We start from the raw sequence: 26,166 nt of genomic DNA on the forward strand, positions 1-26,166 counted from the left end.
ACATAACATTTCTCAGATTTTGATCACATTGCCACAACAATCTGTAACAAAAGCTGGGAATGTGGTCACCTCTAGCCCAGAAATAAGAGAAGAACATGGAATTGAGGACATGGAAGTGGGAGGGCACTTAGTCAGATTCCAAGGAAAACAGCAACAAGTTCTTGTAAAAGGAAGCAAGTGTCTCTATTCAGAGCATAATGTAGCCTGTTCACGTCATTTTGATAATACTAACATGTCCTTACATCAGGCTTAAGTTCTTTTTATTTCCTTCTATTTCTTCCTAAATTTCAAAAGAGTCATGTTTACACTACATGTTCATTTCCTCAGAAAATCATAATTGATTCTGCACTGTAGCACTTTACAGTCCTCATGTATATTGCCACTTTATTTTGCTTATAATTTCTGACTTAGCTTCTACACTATCTTGTACTAATATAATTAGTACTACATACTATATATATGTACTAATATATTTGTCCTTGTACCTGTGTGCCCTTTTTGAAATATAAATAATTTTCTTATTCCTATAAATCATATTGATTCTACAAAATTCTTGCGAGCTAGAAGGATCTTATTGATGAGTGAGAAATATAAACTGAATTACATATTTTTTCTAGAAATTCCTATTCAAAATTTAATATATTTGCATTCAAATGTATGACTTGGGGAAAGTGAAAGTACAAATTAGTGGAAACAAGTCTCTCTCATATTTGCATGTTGACATACCTGACCTTATTCTTTTAGTCATTAGCAGAAATGAGAAACTGCAGCTGGTGTCAAGGATAAGCAGACACTGTTAGCATTTATTCTGAAAATTATGTAGCAACTGACTGTAAGTCATAAGAAAGGTATTCATGAAGCTTTGTTACCTGCTGACAGAACTGTTTGGTGTAGCACTGGAATTACAATATAAAAAGAATAAACTACTGTTTTGCAACGATCTGTGCATGTAAATCACATAGCAGAATTTTGGCTTTACTTCCTGGAATTATGGTGAAAATACTAAAGAAAATATAAGTGAATGTCAGTCTGCAACTGTTTAAAGTTTTCAGTGACATTGCTGCTGCTGCTGCTGCTAAGTCGCTTCAGTGACATTAGAAATATACAAATGTCAGTTGGAACAAGGGTCTTCTTTCTAGTGGTGTCAACAGGAGAACTGATCTTAGGAGTACTGGGAAATGGGTTCATTGGACCGGTAAACTGCATCCCGTGGGTCAAGAATGGAAACGTCTCATCAGCTGATTTCATCCTTACCTTCCTGGCTGTGGCCAGAACCATTCTGGGGGTTCTGTGGGTAACACTTTTGGATTCATTTACAGTAGGATTAGCTCCACATCTGTATGCCACAGGCAAACTAGTAAAAGTAGTTTTTATTCTTTGCTGCTGCTGCTGCTAAGTTGCTTCAGTCGTGTCCGACTCTGTGCGACCCCATAGATGGCAGCCCACCAGGCTCCCCCGTCCCTGGGATTCTCCAGGCAAGAACACTGGAGTGGGTTGCCATTTCCTCCAACAATGCATGAAAGTGAAAAGTGAAAGTGAAGTCGCTCAGTCGTGTCCGACTCTTACCGATGCCATGGACTACAGCCTACCAGGCTCCTCTGTCCATGGGATTTTCCAGGCAAGAGTACTGGAGTGGGGTTGGGCACTAACAAATCACTTAACTATCTGGTTTGCCATCTGCCTAAGCGTATTCTACTTCCTTAAGATAGCCAATTTCTCTCACTTCTTTTCCATGTGGCTGAAATGGAGAATGAACCGAGTGCTTCTGGTGCTTTTCCTGGCCTTTTTCTTTTTATTATCTTTTGACCTCTTAATGCAGGATGCTCTTGGTGAGCTGTGGATGAACACCTTTAGAGAACCTGAAAGGAACATGACTTTGCATTTAGATGCAAGTAAAATTTTCTATCTTAAAAGCCTTATTCTTCTCAGATTGACATATGTTATCCCTTTTCTTCTCTCCTTGGCTTCTTTCCTGCTTTTCTTTCTTTCCCTGGTGAGACACATCAAGAATTTCCAAGTCAACTTGAACCACTTGAGAGACTTCAGCACAGAGGCTGATAAAAGGGCCACGAAAATGGTGACAACATTTCTCCACCTTGTCATCGTTTACTTTATTTCCATTCTAATTGGAAATTGGATCTTCTTTAAGCTACACTGGTATGAGGTCATGATGTTTGTCATGGTGATTCCAACTCTCTTTTCATCCGGCCACTCGTTTGTTATAATTTTGGGAAACAGCAAGCTAAGGCAGATTGCTTTCAGACTATTGTGGGGTCTTAAGTTCTCTAAAAACTAACCAAAACCTTTAGCTTAATAGACATTAAAAAAACTTTCTGTATTCTACATGGAAATACCTTAATAGAAGACTTTGTATGTTCATTTTTAATTCCTAGTTTTTCTTTTATTAATCCTTTTAAGTGTTATTAAACTGCACTGGTTTGCCTTACAACATGCTGTTACCTAATTATATTTTCTCAAAGTCATCTGATATAATGTTCAATTAAGGAAATTGCTTCTGCTGTAACATTTGCTCTTAACAAAGGATTATTTGGAACCTGAAGAAGAAAGCTTATAAAACTGTACAATGAAATCTAATAAGCATATGTGTTCAACACAATTACATATGAATAAATGTATATGAAATCACAGTCATAGAAAGAGAAAAGAGTAATGCAATTTTAAACTAAAAGTAAATTTAAAATTAGAATAGTAAAATATTTTTTTAAAATTTAGAGTGTAATAAGTGCAATAAATGTTTATATAAATATAAAAGTATAAATATTACTCTGATGTTACTAATTTTGGAAAGGATCTGAAACAGTTGAAAATTTCATACACCATTCATAGAATTACACATATGTAAAACAACTTTATGCAATAGTGTGACTTTAAGTAGTTAGGGTGAACACGCTAAACCTAAGACAGTTCAGTTCAGTTCAGTTGCTCAGTCGTGTCCGACTCTTTGTGACCCCATGAACCGCAGCATGCCAGGCCTCCCTGTCCATTACCAACTCCCAGAGTCCACCCAAACCCATGCCCATAGAGTCAGTGATGCCATCCAACCATCTTATCCTCTGTCATCCCCTTCTCCTCCTGTCCTCAATCTTTCCCAGCATCAGGGTCTTTTCAAATGAGTCAGCTCTTCTCATCAGGTGGACAAAGTATTGGAGTTTCAGCTTCAACGTCAGTCCCTCCAATGAATACCCAGGACTGATCTCCCTAAGGATGGACTGGTTGGATCTCCTTTCAGTCCAAGGGACTCTCAAGAGTCTTCTCCAACACCACAGTTCAAAAGCATCAATTCTTCAGTGCTCAGCCTTCTTTGTAGTCCAACTCATATCCATACATGACCACTGGAAAAACCATAGCCTTGACTAGATGGACCTTTGTTGGCAATGTCTCTGCTTTTTAATATGCTGTCTAAACCTAAGACAGTAATTTCACTCTTATTTTTATACACAAAGAAATCTTTGATATATATGCACCAATATATATATGCAAAAATGTGCATATTACTCTTTTTCTTAGCTGAAATTGAGAAGTTACATAACAGTCCATCAGTAAAAAATGAATAAGTATATTGTGGCATACGGATACAAATATACTGTGGCAACTGATACAACAATGAAAAGGAACAAATTAGATCCATAACATTTTTTAGTTCTTTGTTAAAGAACAAAAGACATACATGTAGAGAAGCAAATTTGCAAAGCATAGTACATATTTTGTGTAATGTTTGTATATATTTGTGTTTATGTATTGATGCTTTTACTACTGTAATAAAATACTCCAGATTCATTCATAAGTCAGAACACAAATAAGCAGATGGGAGAATTTTGCTTGCTAATGGTGCTATTAAATATGAAAGAAGTATACAGACTGTATTATCAAGCAGAGTATATAGACATATCCATATAAAAATGCAATAAAAGTAAAGTGTTGTTTTGTTTGCCATAAATTTAGAGTAAGCAGAGAAAAAATAACAAGTAAATCATTTTAAGTATGTTAGTTTTAATGTTCTTGATGAAGTCATGAGTGAAAGTATTCTTTCAAATTAGCCCTGGTGCTGAGAATGATGTAAGTATCCTAAGACCATAGAGAAGATTGCAGTGTTCTCTGACAATTAGAAAACTAGACAAATACATATCTATCAGTTAGAATTCTCCAATTTAGTTGTGTCATAATTATATTTAATGATTTATATTTGAAATATTTAATAAAAAGTTAAAAAATGTCTAAATAATTTTCTAAAGATCACTGTAGATAATTTAACCTTAGTGAAAATAGTAAAGTTTAACTCAAGTTGAATACATTAGAAATTGAGTAGTCTTTAGTTTGTGTATTACTTGAGCTAATTATTGATAGGTAATCTTAAAATTACAGGGTTAAGTCCCCAAACCTTCTTTCTAACATTAGAGGTAGTGAATAAAGACTACTGAAAAATAAAAGCCATGGAATAGAATGGTGTCTCTGTGATAATGTATTAAATTTTGCTTATTTGAATGGCATTTGGGATGAAGTTCTGTTCCTTGACTTTCCTGAGTGAGAGCCTGTAGTAACAACTGAGCAGTAGACAAGCTGCCATCCAACTTGGTGAAGAATGACTAGATCATGATTTTACCTACACTGTGACTAAATTTTGGAAACAGAAGGGAATGCTTCCTATTTTTCCTTAACACTACTAAAATTAAAAGGCTTTCTTTAAGATGTTGGTATCCTTTTTTTTTTTTTTTTTTCAGTTTCCCCACCAAAGACAATGGATAGAAGAGTAAGAGACTGTTCTTATCAATTGAAACAACAGGACTGGTAAAATGAATATTCAAAATTAAAAGCTCAACAGACATATTTAATAACCAATTAGACATTGTTGAAAAACAAATTAGTGAATTAGATGATTACTACCCAGAATGAGGCATAAAGAGACAGAGATGCACAATACAGGTTAGAGGGGAGGAGATATGAAGGTTATAGACTGAAATTCTGACACATTTCTGTATTTCTGAGAAGTGGGAGAGAAAATATTGGAGTGGAACCAATGTTGTCCAGATTTTTTCAAAATGTTCAAGGCATTAATTAAAAAAAAATTATTGAATTTCAGACAGTATGATGGAGACAATTTAACTTAACACCATTAGAAACCAGGAGGAAATCTCTCAAGTAACCAGAGAGAAAGAGTAGATTATATTAAAAGAAACAGCTGTTCAAATGATTTTTAAATGAGAAATGTATCTGGGAGCCAGTTACAGTTTGGCTGATTGTCAGTTTGCATGCGTGCTCAGTTATTCAGTAGTGTCTGGGTCTCTGTGACTCCAAGGGCTGTAGCCTGCTAAGCTCCTGTGTCCATCAGATTATCCCAGCAAGAATACTGGTTGCCATTTTCTTCTCCAGATGGTCTTCCTGACCAGGGATCAAACTCATGTCTCCTGTGGCTCCTGCATTGACAGGCAAATTCTTTACCACTGAATCACCTGGGAAGACCCTGATTGTAAGTTTAGGTTAAATCTTTCTGGAAAGAAAGATTAGGTTAAATCTTTCTGGAAAAGCTTGATTCAATGATTCACTTATTCTCCTTTTGGGATCAGGGTACTTGCCTGGGCATGTTTTCATGGTGATTAAAGATGAGCAAGCCCGGGGCAGCCCCAGTGTGGAAACCATTTAAAACCTATATGATGTGCCTGTAGTGGAGGATGTGCATGTGTGTGCATGCATGCTCAGTCGTGTCCCACTCCTAGTGACCCCATAAACTGTAGCCCACGAGGCTCCTCTGTCCATGGGAATGTCCATGCAAAAATACTGGAGTGCCTAGCCATTTCCTTCTCTGGGGGATCTTCCCAACCCAAGGATTGAATCTGCGTTTCCTGCAGTGGCAGGCAGATTTACTACTGTGCCACTGTGCCACCTGGGAAACCCATGGTAAGGATACAACAAAATTATTTCCCAAAGGTATAGGTACAGTGAGGATTAAAGAATTTCATGAAAATGAGGCAATCTATTTCAGTATATCCTCTTGATTTTTTCACACTTCTCTCATATACAAAACATGCTCATTTCTATCTGAGCATGTCCAAAGTTTCATTCAGTTACAGCATTATTCTTGAATTCCAGGATCTTATTATCTATATCTTATTTAGCTATGTCTTCTCTTCATCTGGTAATCAAGAAACTAAAAAGATAAGTTATCTACTTGACAAAGATCTGTAAACTGATTCTGTCATGCTTGGTGGTGACCCACAGGTCTCTTAACAATCTTCACTCCTTTCATTCGCCTTTCTTTTTGCCCCTCTGATTGGATGATCTCTACTGCTTTGTCTTTGAGTTCAGAGAGACTATTTTCCTCTTGACTAGTCTGTTGAACTTTTCTATCAAACTTTTTTCAGTTCAGTTACTATATTTTTCAGCTCTATGATTTCTGTTTGGTACTTTTATTGTTATTTTTCTATTGGACTGCAGCCCACCAGGCTCCTCTGTCCATGAGATTTTCCAAGTAAGGATACTGGAGTGGGTTGCCATTTCCTTCTCCAGGGGATCTTCCCAACCCAGGTCTCCTGCACTGCAGGCAGATCCTTTACCAACTGAGCTACAAGGGAAGGCCAACTATTCACTATTCACTATTTTCCTCCTGACTAGTCTGTTGAATTTTTCTATTAAACTTTTTTAAATTCAGTTATTATATTTTTCAGTGCTATGATTTCTGTTTGGTACTTTTATTGTTATTTTTCTATTTTTTAATAATACATTTACCTCCATACCCTTTTTCTCTCTTCCCTCCCTCCTCACACCATGAGACTTGTGGGATCTTAATTCCCTGACCAGGGATTGAACCTAGGCCCTAAGCAGTGGAAGCGTGGAGTCCTAACCATTAGGCTGCAGGGGAATTCCCTGTTTGGTACCTTTGAATATTTTCTGTCTCTTTGCTGAAATTCCTATTTTGTTCATACACTGCTCTCCAGACCTCAGTGAGCATCTTTATGACCTTTGTTTTGAACTATCTAGTAAATAAATCACTTATCTCCCTTTCATTAAGATTGGTTTCTAGTGATTTATCTTGTTCTTTTGTTTGAAATCTACTCCCCTATTTCTTCATTTTCCTTGACTGTGTTGGTCTTTACACATTAGATGAAACAGCCCTCTCCTAGTGTTGACTGACTTGCCTCATGTAGGAGATGAACCTTATCAGTCAGCCTGAACTGAGAACCTGGTTGCCGCTTAAGGTTTTGTGATCATCCAAGCTGCTGCACCCTTATGGCAGAAAGTGAAGAGGAACTAAAAAGTCTCTTGATGAAAGTGAAAGAGGAGAGTGAAAAAATTGGCTTAAAGCTCAACATTCAGAAAACTAAGATCATGGCATCTGGTCCCATCACTTCATGGGAAATAGATGGGGAAACAGTGGAAACAATGTCAGACTTTATTTTGGGGGGCTCCAAAATCACTGCAGATGGTGATTGCAGCCATGAAATTAAAAGACGCTTACTCCTTGGAAGGAAAGTTATGACCAACCTAGATAGCATATTGAAAAGCAGAGACATTACTTTGCCAACAAAGGTCCGTCTAGTCAAGGCTATGGTTTTTCCAGTAGTCATGTATGGATGTGAGAGTTGGACTGTGATGAAAGCTGAGCGCCGAAGAATTGATGCTTTTGAACTGTGGTGTTGGAGAAGACTCTTGAGAGTCCCTTGGACTGCAAGGAAATCCAACCAGTCCATTCTGAAGGAGATCAGCCCTGGGTGTTCTTTGGAAGGAAAGATGCTAAAGCTGAAACTCCAGTACTTTGGCCACCTCATGTGAAGAGTTGACTCATTGGAAAAGACTCTGATGCTGGGAGGAATTGGGGGCAGGAGGAGAAGGGTACGACAGAGGATTAGATGGCTGGATGGCATCACTGACTTGATGGACGTGAGTCTGAGTGAACTTCGGGAGTTCGTGATGTACAGGGAGGCCTGGAGTGCTGCGATTCATGGGGTCGCAAAGAGTTGGACACGACTGAGTGACTGAACTGAACTGAACTGAAAGCTGCTATCTTTGTTCTCCATGGCTCCTAGTACACGAAGGTGTGTCAAGACCTATCAATGTCCCAAAGGCTTGCGAAATGCCCACTTACCTGGTCAGGCTCCCAGGTAAGTACTAATTGTCTTCCCCTTCAGCTCCCGACGCAGGCTAATTGGAAACCCAGCCTTTAGATGCAGCTGAGAAAGTGAGAACATTCAACAGTCTAGCCCATATCAGGGAGAAATTGTGAGCTGGGTGTTTTTGCTCACTCACTCTGTGCTGAGCCAGAAGGAACTGTCCCTGGGAGTGCCTGTGGCCCAAGTATAACTGCCTGCTTGTTTTGTGTGGTTCTGTCTTGTGTAGTCTTGAATGCTGAGCACTCTTAGCTCTCAGAGCTATATCATTTGAGAGCCAATCCCTTGGGTGGCAGCTGCAGTGGTTCTAGTGCTAAATGTGTGGACATGCCTCTTCCAGGGAGAAGCTGGAGATTTGGTTTTATTATTGAAGTGATATGGCTCTTGTTCTTCAGACTCTCCGGAGGATCCCAGTCAGGTTCCCACCCCCACCCCCATACAGACTGATTTTAATCTGAAATCACAGGCAGCAGCTGGAAAAGTATGCATTCTAATTCCTTCCAGGAAAAACTGTAAGGTGGACATATTTGCCTACTCCCTCTGCACTGAACTTGGGGGAATAGATTTCTGTGGAAAGTGCTTGAGTGCAGTTTGAAAATTGTTTTTTTTTTTTTTAATTTAATGTTATCCTGTATAAATCATGAATGCTGAGCCCTGTTGGTTATCAGAACTAGGTGATTTGAAGGACTAGTTTCTTGGGTATCAGTTGCAGAAGTTGGGGTGCTAGATGTGTGGACAAACTCCCTCCAGAAAAAAGCTGGCAACTTGGTATTATTGCCTGAGCTGGGGGAGAATGCTGGGAAAGTGCCCACCGGCTTTTTTGGTCTCCAGAATGATTTCAGTCAGTACCTAGTTGTAGGCTGATCAGAAGCCAGACCCTCAGGCAGCAGCTGTCCCCAGTATGCAAACTCCTTCCAGGAAAACAATAGGAGATGGGTATTTTGCCTTTTCCCTCTGTGCCAAGATTGACAGCATAGCTGTAAGAAATGCTTGCACACCCATTTAAATCCTCATGCTTTGTTTGCTTCAGTCCTATGAAACTCCTGAATGCTGAGCCCCATTGGATAGCTGAGCTAGTTGATTTCAGGTCTTATCCCTTAGATCCTATCCCTCAGCCATAAAAGTTGGGGCACAAAATGTGTAGACAAGTTCCTTCCAGGGAGAAGCTGGTGATTTGATTTTATTAATGAAGCAAGTCAGAAGGAGAATGCAGGGAAAGTGCCCACTGGCTCTTCTTAAAAATTATTTATTTATTTATATTTTATTGAAATGAAGTTGATTTACAATGTTGTATTAGTTTCAGGTGGACAGCATAGTGATTCCATGATTTATATATATATATATATATATATATATGTATCACTGAAGGTATATATATCACTGAATGTATATCACTGAATATATATATATTCTTTTTTCATTTCTTTCCTCTTATAGCTTATTACAAAATATTGAATATAATTTCCTATGCCATACTGTAGGTCCTTGTTGGTTATCTTTTTTTTTTTGTACAGCATTAAAATTTATTTTAAATATATTTTATCCAACATATTATCATTTCAACATATAGTAAATATTTTTATTTTTTAATCATTTTATTTTGCATTGAAATATAGCTGATTAACAATGTTATGATAGTTTCAGTTGGGTTATCTATTTTATATATCGTAGCTTGTATGTGTACTCCCAATCTGCTTACTTATCCTTCCCTCCAATCCCTTTTCCCTTTGGTATCCTTAAGTTTATGTTCTATGTGTGTGGATATATTTCTGTTTTGTAAATAAGTTCATTTGTATCTCTTCTTTGGATTTCACATGTAAGTAATATCATATGATATTTTTATAATATATTGACTGTGCACAAATTAGACCCAGAACCAAACTTGGCCAATGTTCAGAATCAAAAATAAAAGCACAGATTCAGGAAGAAAAGAGAAACACAGAGTTGGTGAAAATCCAATTCTGCTTCTACTCAGGACATACCCAGCACCTGGAAGAGACATGCCTGGGCTTGCACAGCTCACAACAGGCTTTTCTGGGGCCACATAGTTTACCTAGTTGACTCTAACATGCGTGACGTGTGCCACATGTGTCCTCTTGGGCATATGGGTATATTCTGACCGTGACAAGAGTCAACGTATAATTTTTAAAAACGTCGAAAACACGAGTCTTCTAAAAATATAAAACAACAATGTGTCAAAGATTTCTTTAACTCATCAATGTGGAAAATAACAATGCTAAGATTGATTCCATATCTCTGACTTTCCACGTGGGGTCAGATCTTCTTGAAGAGGATCTGCTTGACTTTCCATTAGGGAGGTCAAGCCAGATTTTTTTTTTTTTTCTTCTGAAAATGTCCATTTTTCTCTCGTTTTTATTTATTGTATTTACTTTTAATATTAACTTTCAGTTCAGTTCAGTTCAGTTCAGTCGCTCAGTCGTGTCCAACTCTTTGCGACACCATGATCGCAGCACCGCCAGGCCTCCCTGTCCATCACCAACTCCCGGAGTTTACTCAAACTCATGTCCATGGATTCGGTGATGCCATCCAGCCATCTCATCCTCTGTCATCCCTTTCTACTCCTGCCCCCATTCCCTCCCAGCATCAGGGTCTTTTCCAATGAGTCAACTCTTCGCATGAGGTGGCCAAAGTATTGGAGTTTCAGCTTCAGCATCAGTCCTTCCAAAATTAACTTTATGGAGGTAAAATTTACAAATAGTAAAATATGCTGTCTTTAAGTATATAGTTTGATGAGCTTTAACTATTGTATGCATCTTTGAAACAATCGCCATGATAAAATATAGAATAATTGTTTCACCCCTTCAAAGTTATTTCATGCCCTTTTTAGATCAGGTTCCAGAAAACTGCTTTTGTGCTTTCTGTCTTAGTTTTGCTTGTTTTAGAAATCATATCATACATATAGATTTCGGTTTTGGGTTTTTGTGTTTTTTTTGTCTAGCTCTTTTTTTCAATCATATTTTTTGAGACTAATTTGTATTGTTGTGTATATGAGTAGTTTATTTCTTTTATTGTGGAGTGCTATTTCACTCTATGAATATTCCACAATTTGTTCTTTTATCACCTGGTTGATATAAATATGTTTAGGTTGTTTTTAGTAATGGATTTAATGAGTAAAGCTGGTGTTAACATTCTTCTATCAGTCTTTTGTGGACATATTTTTATTTATTTTCAATGACTATATATATATAAGAGTGGAATAGCTGGATAGTGGGCAGTGTGTTGTGTGTGGTCAGGCCACTGAAGATGGCCATTCTCTTGTTCTCTGTACATCCCCTGCCTGATCAGTGCCTGCTTCATCTACATCCTGTGCACATGACTGACCTTTTTATGTACTTGCCCCAGGCCCCAGCTAGTAATAGCTTATCAAAGGGGTCGTGAGGGGGCATGCCCATCTGCCCATTTTCCTGGTAACTAATAAACCAATCTGACATCAATTGGTAATCTCCCCTTGTCCTCAGTTGTGAAACCTGCGGCTATGTCCTGCCCACCTTCTGCTACAGAGGGATGTCACTCCAGGACCTTGCTTCAGACATATAAGCTCCTTCATCCACTAAACCATCGATGTCTCTGTTGCTGACTCCAGGCTCTGTTTTTGGTTCTAAAACTGGGCAAGTGTAGGCCTTGTAGTCCTGTGGGGTGCAGCCCAACAGTATTTGTAGCCTTTTTAGGAACGGTCAAATAATTCTCCAAGGTGGCTGTACTCTTTAGTGCTCAGCAGGAATATATGAGCGTTCCAGTTGTTTCACATCATTGCCCAAATCTGGCCCAGTCAGTTTCTTTATTTTTAGCACGCTAGTGGGTTTGAAGTGATATTTCATTGCAGTTTAAATTTGCATTTCCCTTGTATGTAATGATACTAAGAACTTTTTTATTGGTTTATTGTATCTTCTTTGTTGAGGGTCTTTTGAAATTTTTTGCTTACTTTCCTTAAATTGAGATTGTCTTTTAGTATTGAGTTAAAGGAATGTTTAATATATATATAATAAATAATATATAATATATATGAGTGTGTACTTTGTAATATATATGTGTATTTTGTTCTCTCATTCTATGATAAATATTTTTGTTGTCTTTTTAGTGTCTTTATAGTCTCACTATAGTTTCTTTATAGTGATCATTGCTTTTATTAACTTTTTGTGTGTGCACATGTGTGTGTGTTTATATGTGTCCTAGCTAAGGAATCTTTCCTTATTCCAAGGTCACAAAAATATCCAATTTTAATAGTCTAATAACTAAACAGGAAAAATAAAACTGAATACTTATGCAGAGAGAAGCCTAGACTTTATAGCAGGAATTAAATGTACTTTTTAAGTTTCTGAGGAATATTTATATCATTCTTGAGTATTTTAAATTAAATAATTGATATTTAAATATAAATAGACTCAGGAGAGAAACTTTATCAAAAGCCTAATCATGAGATATATGATAACTATTAATAATGGGATGAAAAGCCTGAATGAGAGAAAAGATTTTTTTAAGGGCAGATGGCCTCTCTGAGACTTATTTTCTATTTTGGAAATTATAGGACAATAATAACTTGTATCCATGAAATACAGATGTGTATGTCTGTGTGTACACTTATGAGCTTGTAAACAATAAACTATACGTAAATGCTATTTATCAACAACTAGCCTGTAAAGGGAGAAGGCGATGGCACCCCACTCCAGTACTCTTGCCTGGAAAACCCCATGGATGGAGGAGCCCAGTCCATGGGATCGCGAAGAGTCAGACACGACTGCCCGACTTCACTTTCACTTTTCACTTTCATGCACTGGAGAAGGAAATGGCAACCCACTCCAGTGTTCTTGCCTGGAGAATCCCAGGGACGGGGGGGCCTGGTGGGCTGCCGTCTATGGGGTCGCACAGAGTCAGACACGAATGAAGTGACTTAGCAGCAGCAGCAGCCTTTAAAGAGTATTTAACTTATAAGGATTCCCAAGAAAACTTTGATATTTTGATAGAAAAAGATTGAATTCTTTCTACATAATTCTGACATTAAAGAAATTCATAATGGTGAAGATCTTAGTTATGACCAAGCTCCATCTAACAAAACAGTCACTGTATATTCTATGTATTGGGTTTTAAAATTTTACTATATGACAAGTAAAGCTGATGAACACAAATTATGGAGATGCGAAACAAGAAACAAATCGCAAAGCAGTGAAAGAGGATATGGTTTTATTTGCATGTTAGCACATGAGACTTCAACTTTCACTTCAACACGAATATGAATATTTCAGGCTACAGCAAGGTCATAAAGTGTGTAAATAGAAGTTAATCTGAGCTACCAGGGAATAACAGTGATTTTTATCATGTCAACACTGAGCTCTTCCATTAGCATGCTAATGCTTTCCTTCCTGACACTGGTCACAGAATTTAAAAGAAATAAGGACTTTACCTCATATCCAGAAAAATTAGCTCATGTAGAGTCTGTGGTCAGAATATTAAAGAAATCTTGACCGGTGATATTGAACTTACCTATTTTTCTACAGATGACAACTTTACTACATTTTTTCCATCCTAGTAATAGAATTTATTCTAAGAAATTTTGCCAGTGGTTTCATGTCACTGGTGAACTGCATTGACTGGTCAAGAGACAAAAAATCTCTTCAGCAGATGGGATTCTCACTGCTCTGGCAGTCTCCAGAATTGGTTTGCTCTGAGTAACATTAATAAATTGGTGTGAAAATGTGTTTAATCCCAGCTTTAGACAATTTAAGAGCAAGAATTATTATTATTGCCTGGATAATAAGCAACTGTTTTGGTACCTGGCTTGCTGCTATCCTCAGCATATTTTATTTGCTCAAGATAGCCAATTTTCCAATATTATTTTTCTTTACCTAAAATGGAGAATTAAAAATGTTCTTCTTGTTCACTTTGTCCTGTTTGGTTTTATTAATTCATGGTGTAAATGTAAACAAGACTATCCAGACAAATGACTATGAAGGAAACATCACTCAGAAGACCAAGCTGAGGGACATTTTACACCTTTGAAATATGACTCTGTTCGTGCTAGTAAACTTCACACCCTTTGCTATGTCCCTGAGTTCTTTTCTGCTGTTTATCTTTTCCCCATGGAAACATTTCAGGAAGATGCAGCTCAGTGGTAAAGGACCCCAAGATCCCAGCACCAAGGTCCATATAAAAGCCATGCAAACTGTCATCTGTTTTCTATTTGCCGTTTGCTTCCGGGTTCTAATTTTCTGTTTGAAGTTCTAATAGGCAGTGGAACAACTTGGTTATCATGGCATGCCAGGCTTTTGGAATCATATGTCCTTCACTTATCCTGACATGGGGAAAGCAGACACTAGGACAGTCCTTCCTGTCATTTCTGCAGCAGCTGAGTTGATGGCTAAAAGAAAGGAAATAAGTGGGCATGATGTGTCTTCTAGCTGAAAACAAACTATGATCTTTATAAACTTTATATGTGTGTGACTATAATTAATAATGACTTGGTACAAATAAGGAAGACTAAATTTACTACAGGTAGGTAAAACACTTAAGAAATTCAAGTTGTATGAGAAGGATGAAGAAAAATAACATGAAGGAGAAAATCTATAGCCAAGATCTGTGGTTAATGATGTTACACATTTCTGTATTAGTATTCTTTAGGTAAATATATACATAGTAAAAAGTGAAGAGTCTTTTGACTTCACTAAGCCTTCACTAAGGCTTCATAGAGAAATTTCTACGACTTGAAGACTTTTTTTCTTTTATTTGATTTAATTTGCTTTTCCAGCCTTACTTTCATTCAGATTCATTTATTCAAAGATATTAAAATAAAAAACAAAGTGTGAAATATGAATATATACACATTTATGTAAGATTTAGTTACTAGGCAGAATATTTATTATTTTTGTTTAACAAGCACTGTATATACCTTATAATCTGTTAATACTCTCATGTGTATTAAGATATTGATAATGCTTATCTTTAATAAAGTAAATCAGATGCTAACCTCCAGTTTGGGAATAATTTTACTAAATAACTTGATTAAACTGGTACACTGGATTTTCATGGAGAATAAAGAATAGATATCCTGAATTTATCCTAAATAATCATAAAATCATGAAGTACTTTTAATAAAGATTAAAAAGTGATGCTAATATGTTCACCAGCACTATTATGAGTATAATCCATTGACAACAGAATGGATCAATAAAAGTGGTAAATTCATCCAGTTGAATACTATTCAATAACAAAAATAAACTATAATTACATACCACCTTGTGATAATTATTTCATATAAAATGTATTTTCAAATAAATGGAACTTAACTTTTCCCATGCACTTCCTTAAAAAGAAAACTAAATAAATAATTCCAATTTCCTAAAATCTAGTTGCTGGCACAACTAAACTATAGGCATGCCTTATGTATTTCATTTCACTCTATTGTGTTTCTTTTTTTTTTTTACAAACTGAAAGTTGTGGCAACCCTGCACCAAGCAAGAATATTGGTGTCATTTTCCCAACAGTACTTGCTCACTTCGTGTCTCTGGGTCACACTTGGATAATTCTAACAACATTTCAAACTTTTTCATTATTATAGTATTTATGAAGTGGATTAGTGATCAGTGATCTTTGATGTTACTAGATAAAGGCTCAGATGATGGTGAGTATTTTTTGCAATAAAATATTTTTAATTTATGGTATGCACATTTTTGAGGTATAATACTATTGCACACCTAACAGATTGTAGTATAAACATAACAATTCTATGTACTGAAAAACCAAAATAATTGTGTGACTTCCTTGTGATATTTGCTTTATTGTGGTGGTCTGGAGCTGAACCTGCAATATCTCCAAGATGTGCCTGTATAATATCTAGAAATCATATGTAGGTAGTTAAACAGCAAAGAAAGCTATAGAAATTACTTCCACACAGGATTATGATTTCTGTTTGGGAGTAAAACAGGTGGTGTGATCAGGAAGAGGCATAAGATGAGTTTCATTTTTTTTTAATCCTGGATGGTGTCAAACATCAGTGTCTAATGTAGGAGAATTTGTTTAACTACATATCCTCTACTTCTTTATCATATCCCATTTTAAAGAGTTATTATTATCTAGTTTATTCTAGAAAAGCATACTACCATATGTTTTACCTTTGCATATAAGATTGAAGGTGGGAGAAGGGGACGACAGAGGATGAGATGGTTGGATGGCGTCACCGACATGATGGACATGAGTTTCAGTAGGCTCCAGGAGTTAGTGATGGACAGGGAAGCCTGGTGTGCTGAGTCCATGGGGTTGTAAAGAGTCAGACATGACTGAGCAACTGAACTGGACTGAATATTAAAAATCCCACCATCCATTGTTACTGTTGGGAATGGTACGGGGAGGGAGGAGGGAGGAGGGTTCAGGATGGGGAACACGTGTATACCTGAGGCAGATTCATGTTGATATATGGCAAAACCAATACAGTATTGTAAAGTTAAAAAATAAAATAAAATAATAAAAAAAACCCAAAAAACAAAACAAAACAACAAAAAAGTTATCTTAAAAAAAATTTTTTTTAAAAAGTAGAATCTTATATACTTACTCATATAGTTACCATATATAATGCTATTTAATCTTTGTATTGATTCTTATTTCCATTATGTATTATTTTCATTCTGCCTGGAAGAGGTCCTTATAGTGTGGTTCTGCTGCTTGTGTGCTCTTTTTGTTTTTTGTCTGAAGAAGTCTATATTTCTCCTTCAGTTTTGAAAAATATTTGTCTGGGTATTCTAGGTTGAGAGATTTTTTTCCTATTTAAGTATTTTAAATATGTTGCTACAGCAAATTCTTGGTTATACTATTTCTGATGGGAAATCTATCTTATTTGTTCCTCTGAACGTAACATCTTTTTATCTGGCTACTGTTAATATTTTCCCTTTAAAACTACTTTTGATAAATTTGATTATGATGTGTCTTAGTGTATTTTTGTTTTGTTTCTTGTGCTTGGGATGTATTGAGATTCTTGGGTCTATTGGTTTATAGTTCTTATCATATTTATAAAAATTTTGGTCATTATGTCTTCTCCCCAGCCCCACATTTTAGGCCACTCTAGCTACACATCCATAAGGCACCTTGAACTTCTCCAAAGATCAATGATGCCTCTTTTTTTTTTTCCAAAATTCTATTACTTCTTGTGTTTCATTTTGGATAGTTTCTACTGCTATGTTTTCATGTTCACTGATCTTTTTCCTATAGTGTCAAATCTATTAATCCCATTAGTGCCTTTTGCATCTCAGATGTAGTTTTAATCTCTAGAAACTCAATTTGAGTTTTGTTTTTTTTTAATACCCTCTTTGTATCTTAAGTTTTTGGACACCTGGAATATACTTATAATAACTGTTTCAATGTAATGTCCTCCTCTGCTAACTCTAATATCTGTAACAGTATCAAGTTGCCGTTTGTTTGATTTTTCTTATTTTGGGTCATATTGTACTGTTTTTTTGCAGACCTGATAATTGATAACTTGATATCAAGAATTATGAATTTGACCCTGTTTAGTGAAATGCTTGACATTTTTATATTCCTCTAGTTATTCATAAGCTTTGTTCTGAGATGCAGTTAAATTACTGGGAATTAATCCTTTGGGGTTATGCTTTTAAGATTTGTTAGACACGGCCAAGAGCAGTGTTAAAAGGAGCTAATTGTTTTCCATCATCGAGGAAACACTTTTCTAGTCATTCAATCCGATGCCCTGTGAAATGTGTTTTTTTCCAGAGTCTTATTCCATTTTGCCTGCTGTAACAAAAATACCCAAAGACTGGGTGGTTTATAAACAACTGAAATCTATTTCTCATAGTCCTAGAGGCTGGAAGTCCAAGCTCAAGGAGCTGGCAATTTTGCTGTCTGATGAGATCCCATTTCTTGGTTCACAGATGTTCATCTCCTGCGTCCTTATGTGGAAGAAGGGGCAAAGGATCCCTCTGAAGTGGCTTTTCTTAATTGATGTACATTTGATTTTTCTTATTTTGGGTCATATTTTACTGCTTTTTGCAGACCTGCAAAAAGATAGAGAGATATATATTTTTATATATAGAGAGAGATACAAAATTTTTATAGATTATACTCTATGGCACCCCACTCCAGTACTCTTGCCTGGAAAATCCCATGGACGGAGGAGCTTGGTAGGCTGCAGTCCATGGGGTCGCTAGAGTCGGACACGACTGAGCGACTTCACTTTCACTTTTCACTTTCATGCATTGGAGAAGGAAATGGCAACCCATTCCAGTGTTCTTGCCTGGAGAATCCCAGGGACGGGGGAGCCTGGTGGGCTGCCGTCTATGGGGTCGCACAGAGTCGGACACGACTGAAGTGACTTAGCAGCAGCAGCAGCAACATTATAAAATATTGGCTATATTCCCTGTGCTGTACAATATATCCTTGAAGCTTATTTTTTACATGGTAGCTTGTACCTCTTTATCTCCTACTCTGATCCCACCTCCCCCTTCGCCTTCCCCACTGGTAACCACTGGTTTGTTCTCTATTTCTGCAAGTCTGTTTCTTTTATGTTATATTCACTAGTTTGTGGTGTTTTTTAGATTTCACCTATGAGTGATATCATACAGTATTTGTCTTTATTGGACTTCTTTCACTAAGCATAAAACCCTCCATGTCCATTCACATTGTTTCAGGTGACAAAATTTCGTTCTTTATTATGACTGAGCAGCTTTTCAATTTATAAGGATCCTACTTCCACTTATGAAGACTCCACAGTCATAAACTAATCACCCAGTGGCCCCACCTCAAATCCCACCACATTGGGAGTTAGGAGTTAACAGATAAATTTGAAGACGATACAACTGTCAGTCTGTAGCATGTAATCTTACCGATAGGGACAGGTACTCTTCTTACCCTTCGTGTGCGGGGCACGGTTTTCTCATTCACTCGTATGACCTTGCTGATGACTGTTGGTGAGTGCTATTACTGAGTGGCGAAGAGACACAAAATGAGGACGATTTATGCTTTGTAGATGATTTTCTTCTCTTTTCACTATTGTACATATCTGGCTTTAACTGAGAGAATGTTGTGGGATATAAATAGTTCTATCACTTCTCAAAAGCCCTGTAAATGGTTTTAAATATTAAATAATACAAAGATTAATAATGTTTTAAAGTATTTTGCTATCTAATATGATTTTTAACATCAAGAAAATCTTCATAAGTATCAATGAGGGATTAAAATCTGAGCTATTAAAGAAAAAAGTAAGAAGTTTTAAATCCAAATGAAGCTCTCTGCATTGCATTTAAAAAATTTAATTTATTTAAATTGGAGGCGAATTACTTTACAAATTGTAGTGGTTTTTGAACATACATTGACATGAATCTGCCATGAGTGTACACGTGTCCTCCATCCTGAACCCCCCTCCCACCTCCACCTCCCTTCCATCTCATCCCTCACTGTTGTCCCAGTGCACTGGCTTTGAGTGCCCTGTTTCATGCATTGAACTTGGACTGGTCATCTATTTCACATATGGTAATATACATTTTTTTAAGTTATTGGTCATAACTCAAATTGGTGAACAAGTTGGGTGGAGATTAAATAAAGCAAGCAGTGCAAAATAAACAGAATATGCATTTACTTGCATTTTAACAAATGTTTTTCTTTCACCATCAAGTATGAGAAATTTCAGTTTGTGTTTAGAACACACACTACCTGGCTCAGAGTGCAGCTATCTGTCTGGGAGAAAACAATTCTGACAAAGAGAGCTATGTGCCTATTCATTAATACCTCTTCGGTGCTTTTTGATTTGGTCTTTAGCCTATAATTTTTTTAAAGGAAGAAACTAACTGCATATCTCATAAATAAGGGTATACATATACCACTTAAACATAATAAATCAAGAAACGGTCAATATTGCAATTAGAGATTGAAGATCTCTTTTTGCAGACATGGAAGATTCCTTGGAAAACATCTTTATCATTTTAATAAATTCAGAATTCATAACTGGCATTCTGGGGAATGGGTTCATAACACTGGTGAACTGCATTGACTGGATCAAGATGCAAAAGGTCTCCTTGGCTGATCAAATCCTCACTGCTTTGGCAATTTCCAGAATTGGTCTGATTTTGGTAATAATGGTGAGTTTGTTTACAAAGGAGTCTTATCCATCTTCATCTTTAGACATAAAGGGAAATAAAGTCATACTTTTTAGTATTGCTGGGCTCTTGGCCAATCATTTTAGTGTCTGGCTTGCCACAGGCCTCAGCCTCTTCTATTTCCTCAAGATAGTCAATTTTTCAAATGCTGTTTTTCTTCACCTAAAGTTTAGAATTGGAATGGTAGTTATGGTAATGTTTCTGGGGACATTAGTATTGCTGCCTTTAAGTCTTACTCTGGTGAGCAGCTATATTAATATCAAGATACATCTGTATGAAAGAAATACGACTTTAAATTCTAAAAGGCGTGACACTGAAACCTTTTCCAAATTAATTATATTCACCGTAGGATCTTTCTTACCTTTTATTATATCCCTGAGTTGTTTTCTCCTGTTAATGTTCTCCCTACTGAAACATGTCAAGAAGATGAGGAGCCATGCAACAGGATTCAGAGATCCCAGCAGCAAAGCCTACGTCAGAGCCATGATCATGGTGATATCTTTTCTCATACTACTTGCCATTCACTTCCTATCTCATCTCATGACAACTTTTCATCACAATGTGATACAGAGTGAACTGGCCTTTATGCTTGCTGAAACTCTTGGAACTATTTACCCTTCAGTTCACTCATTTGTCCTGATTCTGGGAAATGACAAGCTAAGAAAAGCTTCACTTTTGGTGCTGTGGCAGTTGAGGTGTGGCTGAAAGCTAGGAAACCTTCAGATTCATAGACCATTCTGGAGAGCATACATATATTCTAAGAGGAAAAAGTTGAATATTTTTTTACAATTCTTCAGTGTTCTTCTGTAATGCATGATAGTGAATATTTTTAAATGTTTATCTGCAATAGGCTCTTTTCCATGCTTATTAAATGTTAGTTACATGTATATATACATATATATGTATTTAACATATACAAGTGAAAAGTTAAATGGACTATCTATAAAAACTTTTGTCAGCAACAGATGGTGTAAATAGTATTTCAGTTTTTACTTCTTTGGAAATTTTCAATTAAAATGTCAAAAATATACATGATAGACATATATTTAATAAAATGTGAAAGCTATACTTTTCATGCATATTGGTTTTTCAATTACAAGAATTAATTTATAAATATTTGTTAGATTTTCCTCAGAATCATGGAGCAACTTGTATTTCACTTACTTGTTCACTTTAGTACCTTTTCATTCAATGATTCATGAAATGTGTATTTATAAATTATCAGGAATTTGCAAATTTTCTTAGGAATTAATTGATTTATATGTCCTACTGCAATCTTTAAATAGATACACAATTTAGACTATGATGCATAAATTTCCAATGTTTTCACTTATAGTTGTCAATGAGCTTGAAATCTTAATTCCTTGTTTTGTTTTTTAAATGTATATTTTACCTGATCATGAACTTCTGGGTTATGGGTGAGTGGAAAACAGGACATTAAGATGTGACTTTTCTAGGACTGATTTAATTGTGTGAAGAAGATAAGACTTAGTATAATATGTCAAATTTTACTTGCAATCAAATTAGTCAATCCTAAAGGAAATCAACTCTGAATATTCATTGGAAGGACTGATGCTGAAGCTGAAGCTCCAATACTTTGGCCATCTGATGAGAAGAGCTGACCCATTGGAAAAGACTTGTTGCTGGGAAAGACTGAAGGAAGGAAGAGAGTGGGGTGACAGAGGATGAGATGGTTGGATGGCATCACCAACCCAATGGACACAAGTTTGATCAAACTCTGGGAGATGGTGATGGACAGGGAAGTCTGGCATGCTGCAGTTCATCGGGTCACAAAGCATTGGTCACAACTTACCAAATGAACAACAACTTAAAATCAAGTTCAAAAGAGAGATAAAGGATAAACTTTGTCAGGGAGTAATGTTAACTTATGAATGTAATGAGAGGCTATCTATTAGTCTCTGTGTCTATAGTAAAAAGTGTGATCTGTAAGACCAACAAACTTGGTAGTCTTGTTCATTAGTGAGCCTGAGGACCTAAAAGAGATCTTGGTATACAAAGTAGTTCAATAAATATTTGACCAGTTAGTAAGTGAATGAATAACTGAATGAATTATATATACTAGAATTGGAAGAATGAGCTTGGCCTTATTCACCAAACCTGAAGACTTGCAGAGATTTCTCAGACTCAGTTTATAAACTTGAACTTCATGAGTTCAAGCATTTCTAGCACCTGCAGCACCAGACTCTTGTGATGCGGACAATATATCACCAGGGGAGCACATCACAGGAAAAAAAAGCTGGTTTTATAATCTAAAAGGAAATAAATCAGAACTATGAAAAACATCAAGTGGTTGCCATCAATACATCTTTTGATTCCTTTATGAATGGTTACTTATGATATTTGCTGGCTGCTTATTGTGTAATCACAAAGATTTTAAAAATTGCATTAGTAACCAGTTATGGTATTAACTTGTTACAATGTGTTTTCTTTATTTTTGTCTTTAGTTGATTCTCTGTCCTTTTATGGGTAGTAAAAGACATCTGTATGTACTGACAATTTTACTCTTTCCATTTGAATATGTATTCTCTCTTTTACATATTGCTTAGTCTAATGGTAAATAAGACTATCCACTATATTGATAGGCATCTTTATTTTGTTCCTTTTTTATTAGAAGGCAACAGACAACATTGGTGTTCTTTGAGATGATCATAATTTCCCCCACTTCTTATTTATTAAAAGAAATAATGAACATCCCTTAATATTTTTGGAATAAAGCCTGCTTGATCATCATCTAACTAGTAATTTGTTTGTACCCACTAGAATCAAATAAGCACTTGAATTTGTTTGACAATGTTTTATTTCTTCAAGTGAGATCTATTAGTTATTATCTTTATTAGAGTATTCATATAGTGATTGTTTCTTTTTATTTAAAAACTTTGGCTATTTCTCTTCAATATTTTGTATATGTTGTCACAATAAAGAACTATTATTCGAGGAAATCTTCTATGAAGCCATGTATATACAGCAATTTTGAGGAAGAGTTAATTCTCTGTTGAATTTCTGATATTCTACTTAGATTTTTAAGTACTTTAACATATGTTTAATATACTTTAATGCCATTTTGTACATCATAACTCATTTTGTGCTTTTTATCTATAGAAACTGCCCCTCTTCCACTTTATTTTTTCAGTATGTAGGAAAAAATGTCCCCTCTTTTTAAATACTTTTCTTGAGCTTTACTTAATTAATCCTAAGATGGTATTCCTTCTGTAATCTAGGTATTTTCACAGACTTTCAATTTTATGGTATCTTCAAGAAGTTACTATTGTTAGTCTTGAATTTATGAGTAATTTTCTTTCATCTTTTATTGCTTTTATTTATTTTAATTAACTTATTTCTGCTCTCTCAAGTTTATTTTATTTCTCCTTTTCTAATTATTTGAATTTATTTCTTAATTTATTTTCAGTATTTCTTGGTTTGTAAAATCATCCAGTGTTAGTTAAAGTTTCTTCATTGTTTCTGACTCTCTGCAACTCCATGGACTGTAGCCTGCCGGGCTCCTTTGTCCATGGAATTCTCCAGGCAAGAATACTGGAGTGGGTTGCCATTCCCTTTTTCAGGGTATCTTCCTGACTCAGGGACTGAATCTGGGTCTCCTGCATTGTAGGCAGATTCTTTACCGGCTGAGCCACTAAAATCATCCACCATCCTCTAACTATTATTTCAATTGAATCACATCAGTTTCCACATGTTTGTTCACGCTATTTTATTTTCAAAATTGTCAGTGAATTTCAGTTTTATTTTTGACTAGGTGTTTCAGTTCAGTTCAGCTTAGTTGCTCAATCATGTCCAACTCTTTGCAATCCCATGGACTGCAGCATGCCAGGCCTCCCTGTCCATCACCAACTCCCAGAGTTTACTCAAACTCATGTCCATTGAGTTGGTGATGCAGTCCAAGCATCTCGTGTTCTGTCGTCCTCTTCTCCCACCTTCAATCTTTCCCAGCATCAGGGTCTTTTCCAATGAGTTGCTCTTCACATCAGATGGCCAAAGAATTGGAGTTTCAGCTTCAGCATCAGTCCTTCCAATGAATATTCAGTACCGATCTCCTTTAGGATGGATTTGTTGGATCTCCTTGAAGTCCAAGGGACTCTCAAGAGTCTCTTCCAACACCACAGTTCAAAAGCATCAATTCTTCGGTCCTCAGCTTTCTTTATAGTCCAACTCTCACATCCATACACGACTACTGGAAAAACCATAGCTTTTACTAGATGGACCTTTGTTGTTGATCAGGTGTTTACATTATGTAAATATTTCAAAAATATAAATGATGTGATTTGTATTAGATTTCTATTTTAAAATATTTTATAGGGTTATAAGAATGTGATTTACAAAAGTACACTGTGTAATTCTGTCTTCTTATTTTGTTTTCTTTAAATCAATTCCACAAAAAATAATGTGCTTTTTGCTTCAAGTTTCAAAATTTGACATATACAAACAGTGTTAAATATATTTATTATATTATTCAAGACATTGGCTCCCTTATTTCTGTCTCTTTCATGTTAAAGCAAAATGTCCTTTAACTTTCTGCTACTGTTCAAGGTGAATGTATCATATTGTTATATGATATATAAATGATATATATATAATATAGAAATCATGCATAAACAAATATACTGTTATGATATATTCATTAAATGCTATAATTTCCAATAGCTTTTAAACAATTTTTCAAATTTATGTTATTTGAAATATAATTTTCCTACAGGGACAAGCTTCAAATATTGGAAGAATTGTAGAATATTTTAAAATATAAAGGAAGGTAAAGTGCATCTGGATACCATAGAATTAGTCTTGATTGGAGGAGAATAGAAAAATGGAGCTATAATTTGCTTTTTGAAAAAATAAAAAAGTTCATATTTGACAGGTGTAAATAGTTTGAATTAATAGGAAAATAAGGTATAATTTTAAAAGTTGAAGATGATATGGAGGGTTAAAAATGGCTCCAATCTCTGCCATTCCTACTGTTGAGAAGGGGATCTCCATCGCCTCTCTTTGAATGTGGGCAGATTCTGTAACTGCTTTCATCAGTAGAATATGGCATAAGTGGTGCTATTCCCAATGTCTAGATCCAGCTTTATGATACTGATATTCTCCTCTCCCTGTCTTTGAAACATCCATTTGTAGAACCCAGCCACCAAACTGTGAGAAGCCAAGCTACGGGGAGAGGCCATTGTAGGCATCTCAGTGGACAGTTGCTGCTGAGCTCCTTGCTGACAGCCTTAGTCAACTCTCAGCCATTGGACTGACCTTGTCATATGTCCATCCAATTTGGGCCGGCAAATGAGTGGTCCCAGTCATCATCTGATGGCAACTAAATGAAAGGTCAGAATTAAGAACTGTCTTGTCATGGCTAGGGAATCAACAGAACCATGAGAAAAATAAGCTGCGATTTTAATCCACTAATTTTGGGGGTGGTTGATGATTCAGAAATAGATACTGAGAATAGATATAGGAGGGAATAAAAAGAATTCTATCAGTCTAATCCAAAAGCAAGAAAAGAGAACAAATAAAGAAAATTGATAACCAGAAAAAATCTCAAGAGAAGCTCTTGAGAGTCCCTTGGACTGCAAGGAGATCAAGGGGAGGGAGGAGGGAGGAGGGAGGAGGGTTCAGGATGGGGAACACATGTATACCTGTGGCGGATTCATTTCGATATTTGGCAAAACTAATACAATTTTGTAAAGTTTAAAAATAAAATAAAATTAAAAAAAAAAGTCAATCCTAAAGTAAATCAGTCCTGAATATTCATTGGAAAGACTGATGCTGAAGCTGAAACTCCAATATTTTAGCCACCTGATGTGAAGAACTGATTCATCAGAAAAGACTCTGATGCTGGGAAAGATTGAGGGCATGAGGAGAAGGGGACAATAGAGGATGAGATGGTTGATGGCATCACCGACTCGATGGACATG

The 26,166-nt window shown here is 36.1% G+C and overlaps 2 protein-coding genes and 1 pseudogene across 2 annotated transcripts; all 3 read left to right on the forward strand.

Annotated features, from left to right (window-relative positions):
* Positions 1-1,108: 1,108 nt before the first annotated feature.
* Positions 1,109-5,659, forward strand: LOC147372695 (taste receptor type 2 member 42-like). The gene is made up of 3 exons (XM_086404343.1): positions 1,109-1,290; positions 1,687-1,892; positions 5,583-5,659. Exons 1-3 carry the CDS (start codon positions 1,109-1,111, stop codon positions 5,657-5,659), a joined length of 465 nt encoding a protein of 154 aa, XP_086260469.1.
* Positions 5,660-8,086: 2,427 nt separating this feature from the next.
* Positions 8,087-14,360, forward strand: LOC147372696 (taste receptor type 2 member 43-like; annotated as a pseudogene).
* Positions 14,361-20,023: 5,663 nt separating this feature from the next.
* On the forward strand, positions 20,024-20,935 carry LOC147372697 (taste receptor type 2 member 20-like). Its single transcript, XM_086403657.1, has one exon. The coding sequence runs from the start codon at positions 20,024-20,026 to the stop codon at positions 20,933-20,935; it is 912 nt and encodes a 303-aa protein (XP_086259783.1).
* Positions 20,936-26,166: the final 5,231 nt, after the last annotated feature.

This window comes from Bos grunniens, chromosome 5 (assembly GCF_055505025.1).
Source record: "Bos grunniens cultivar Pamir isolate PY7600 chromosome 5, Bosgru_T2T1.0, whole genome shotgun sequence".
Classification (NCBI taxonomy): domain Eukaryota; kingdom Metazoa; phylum Chordata; class Mammalia; order Artiodactyla; family Bovidae; genus Bos; species Bos grunniens.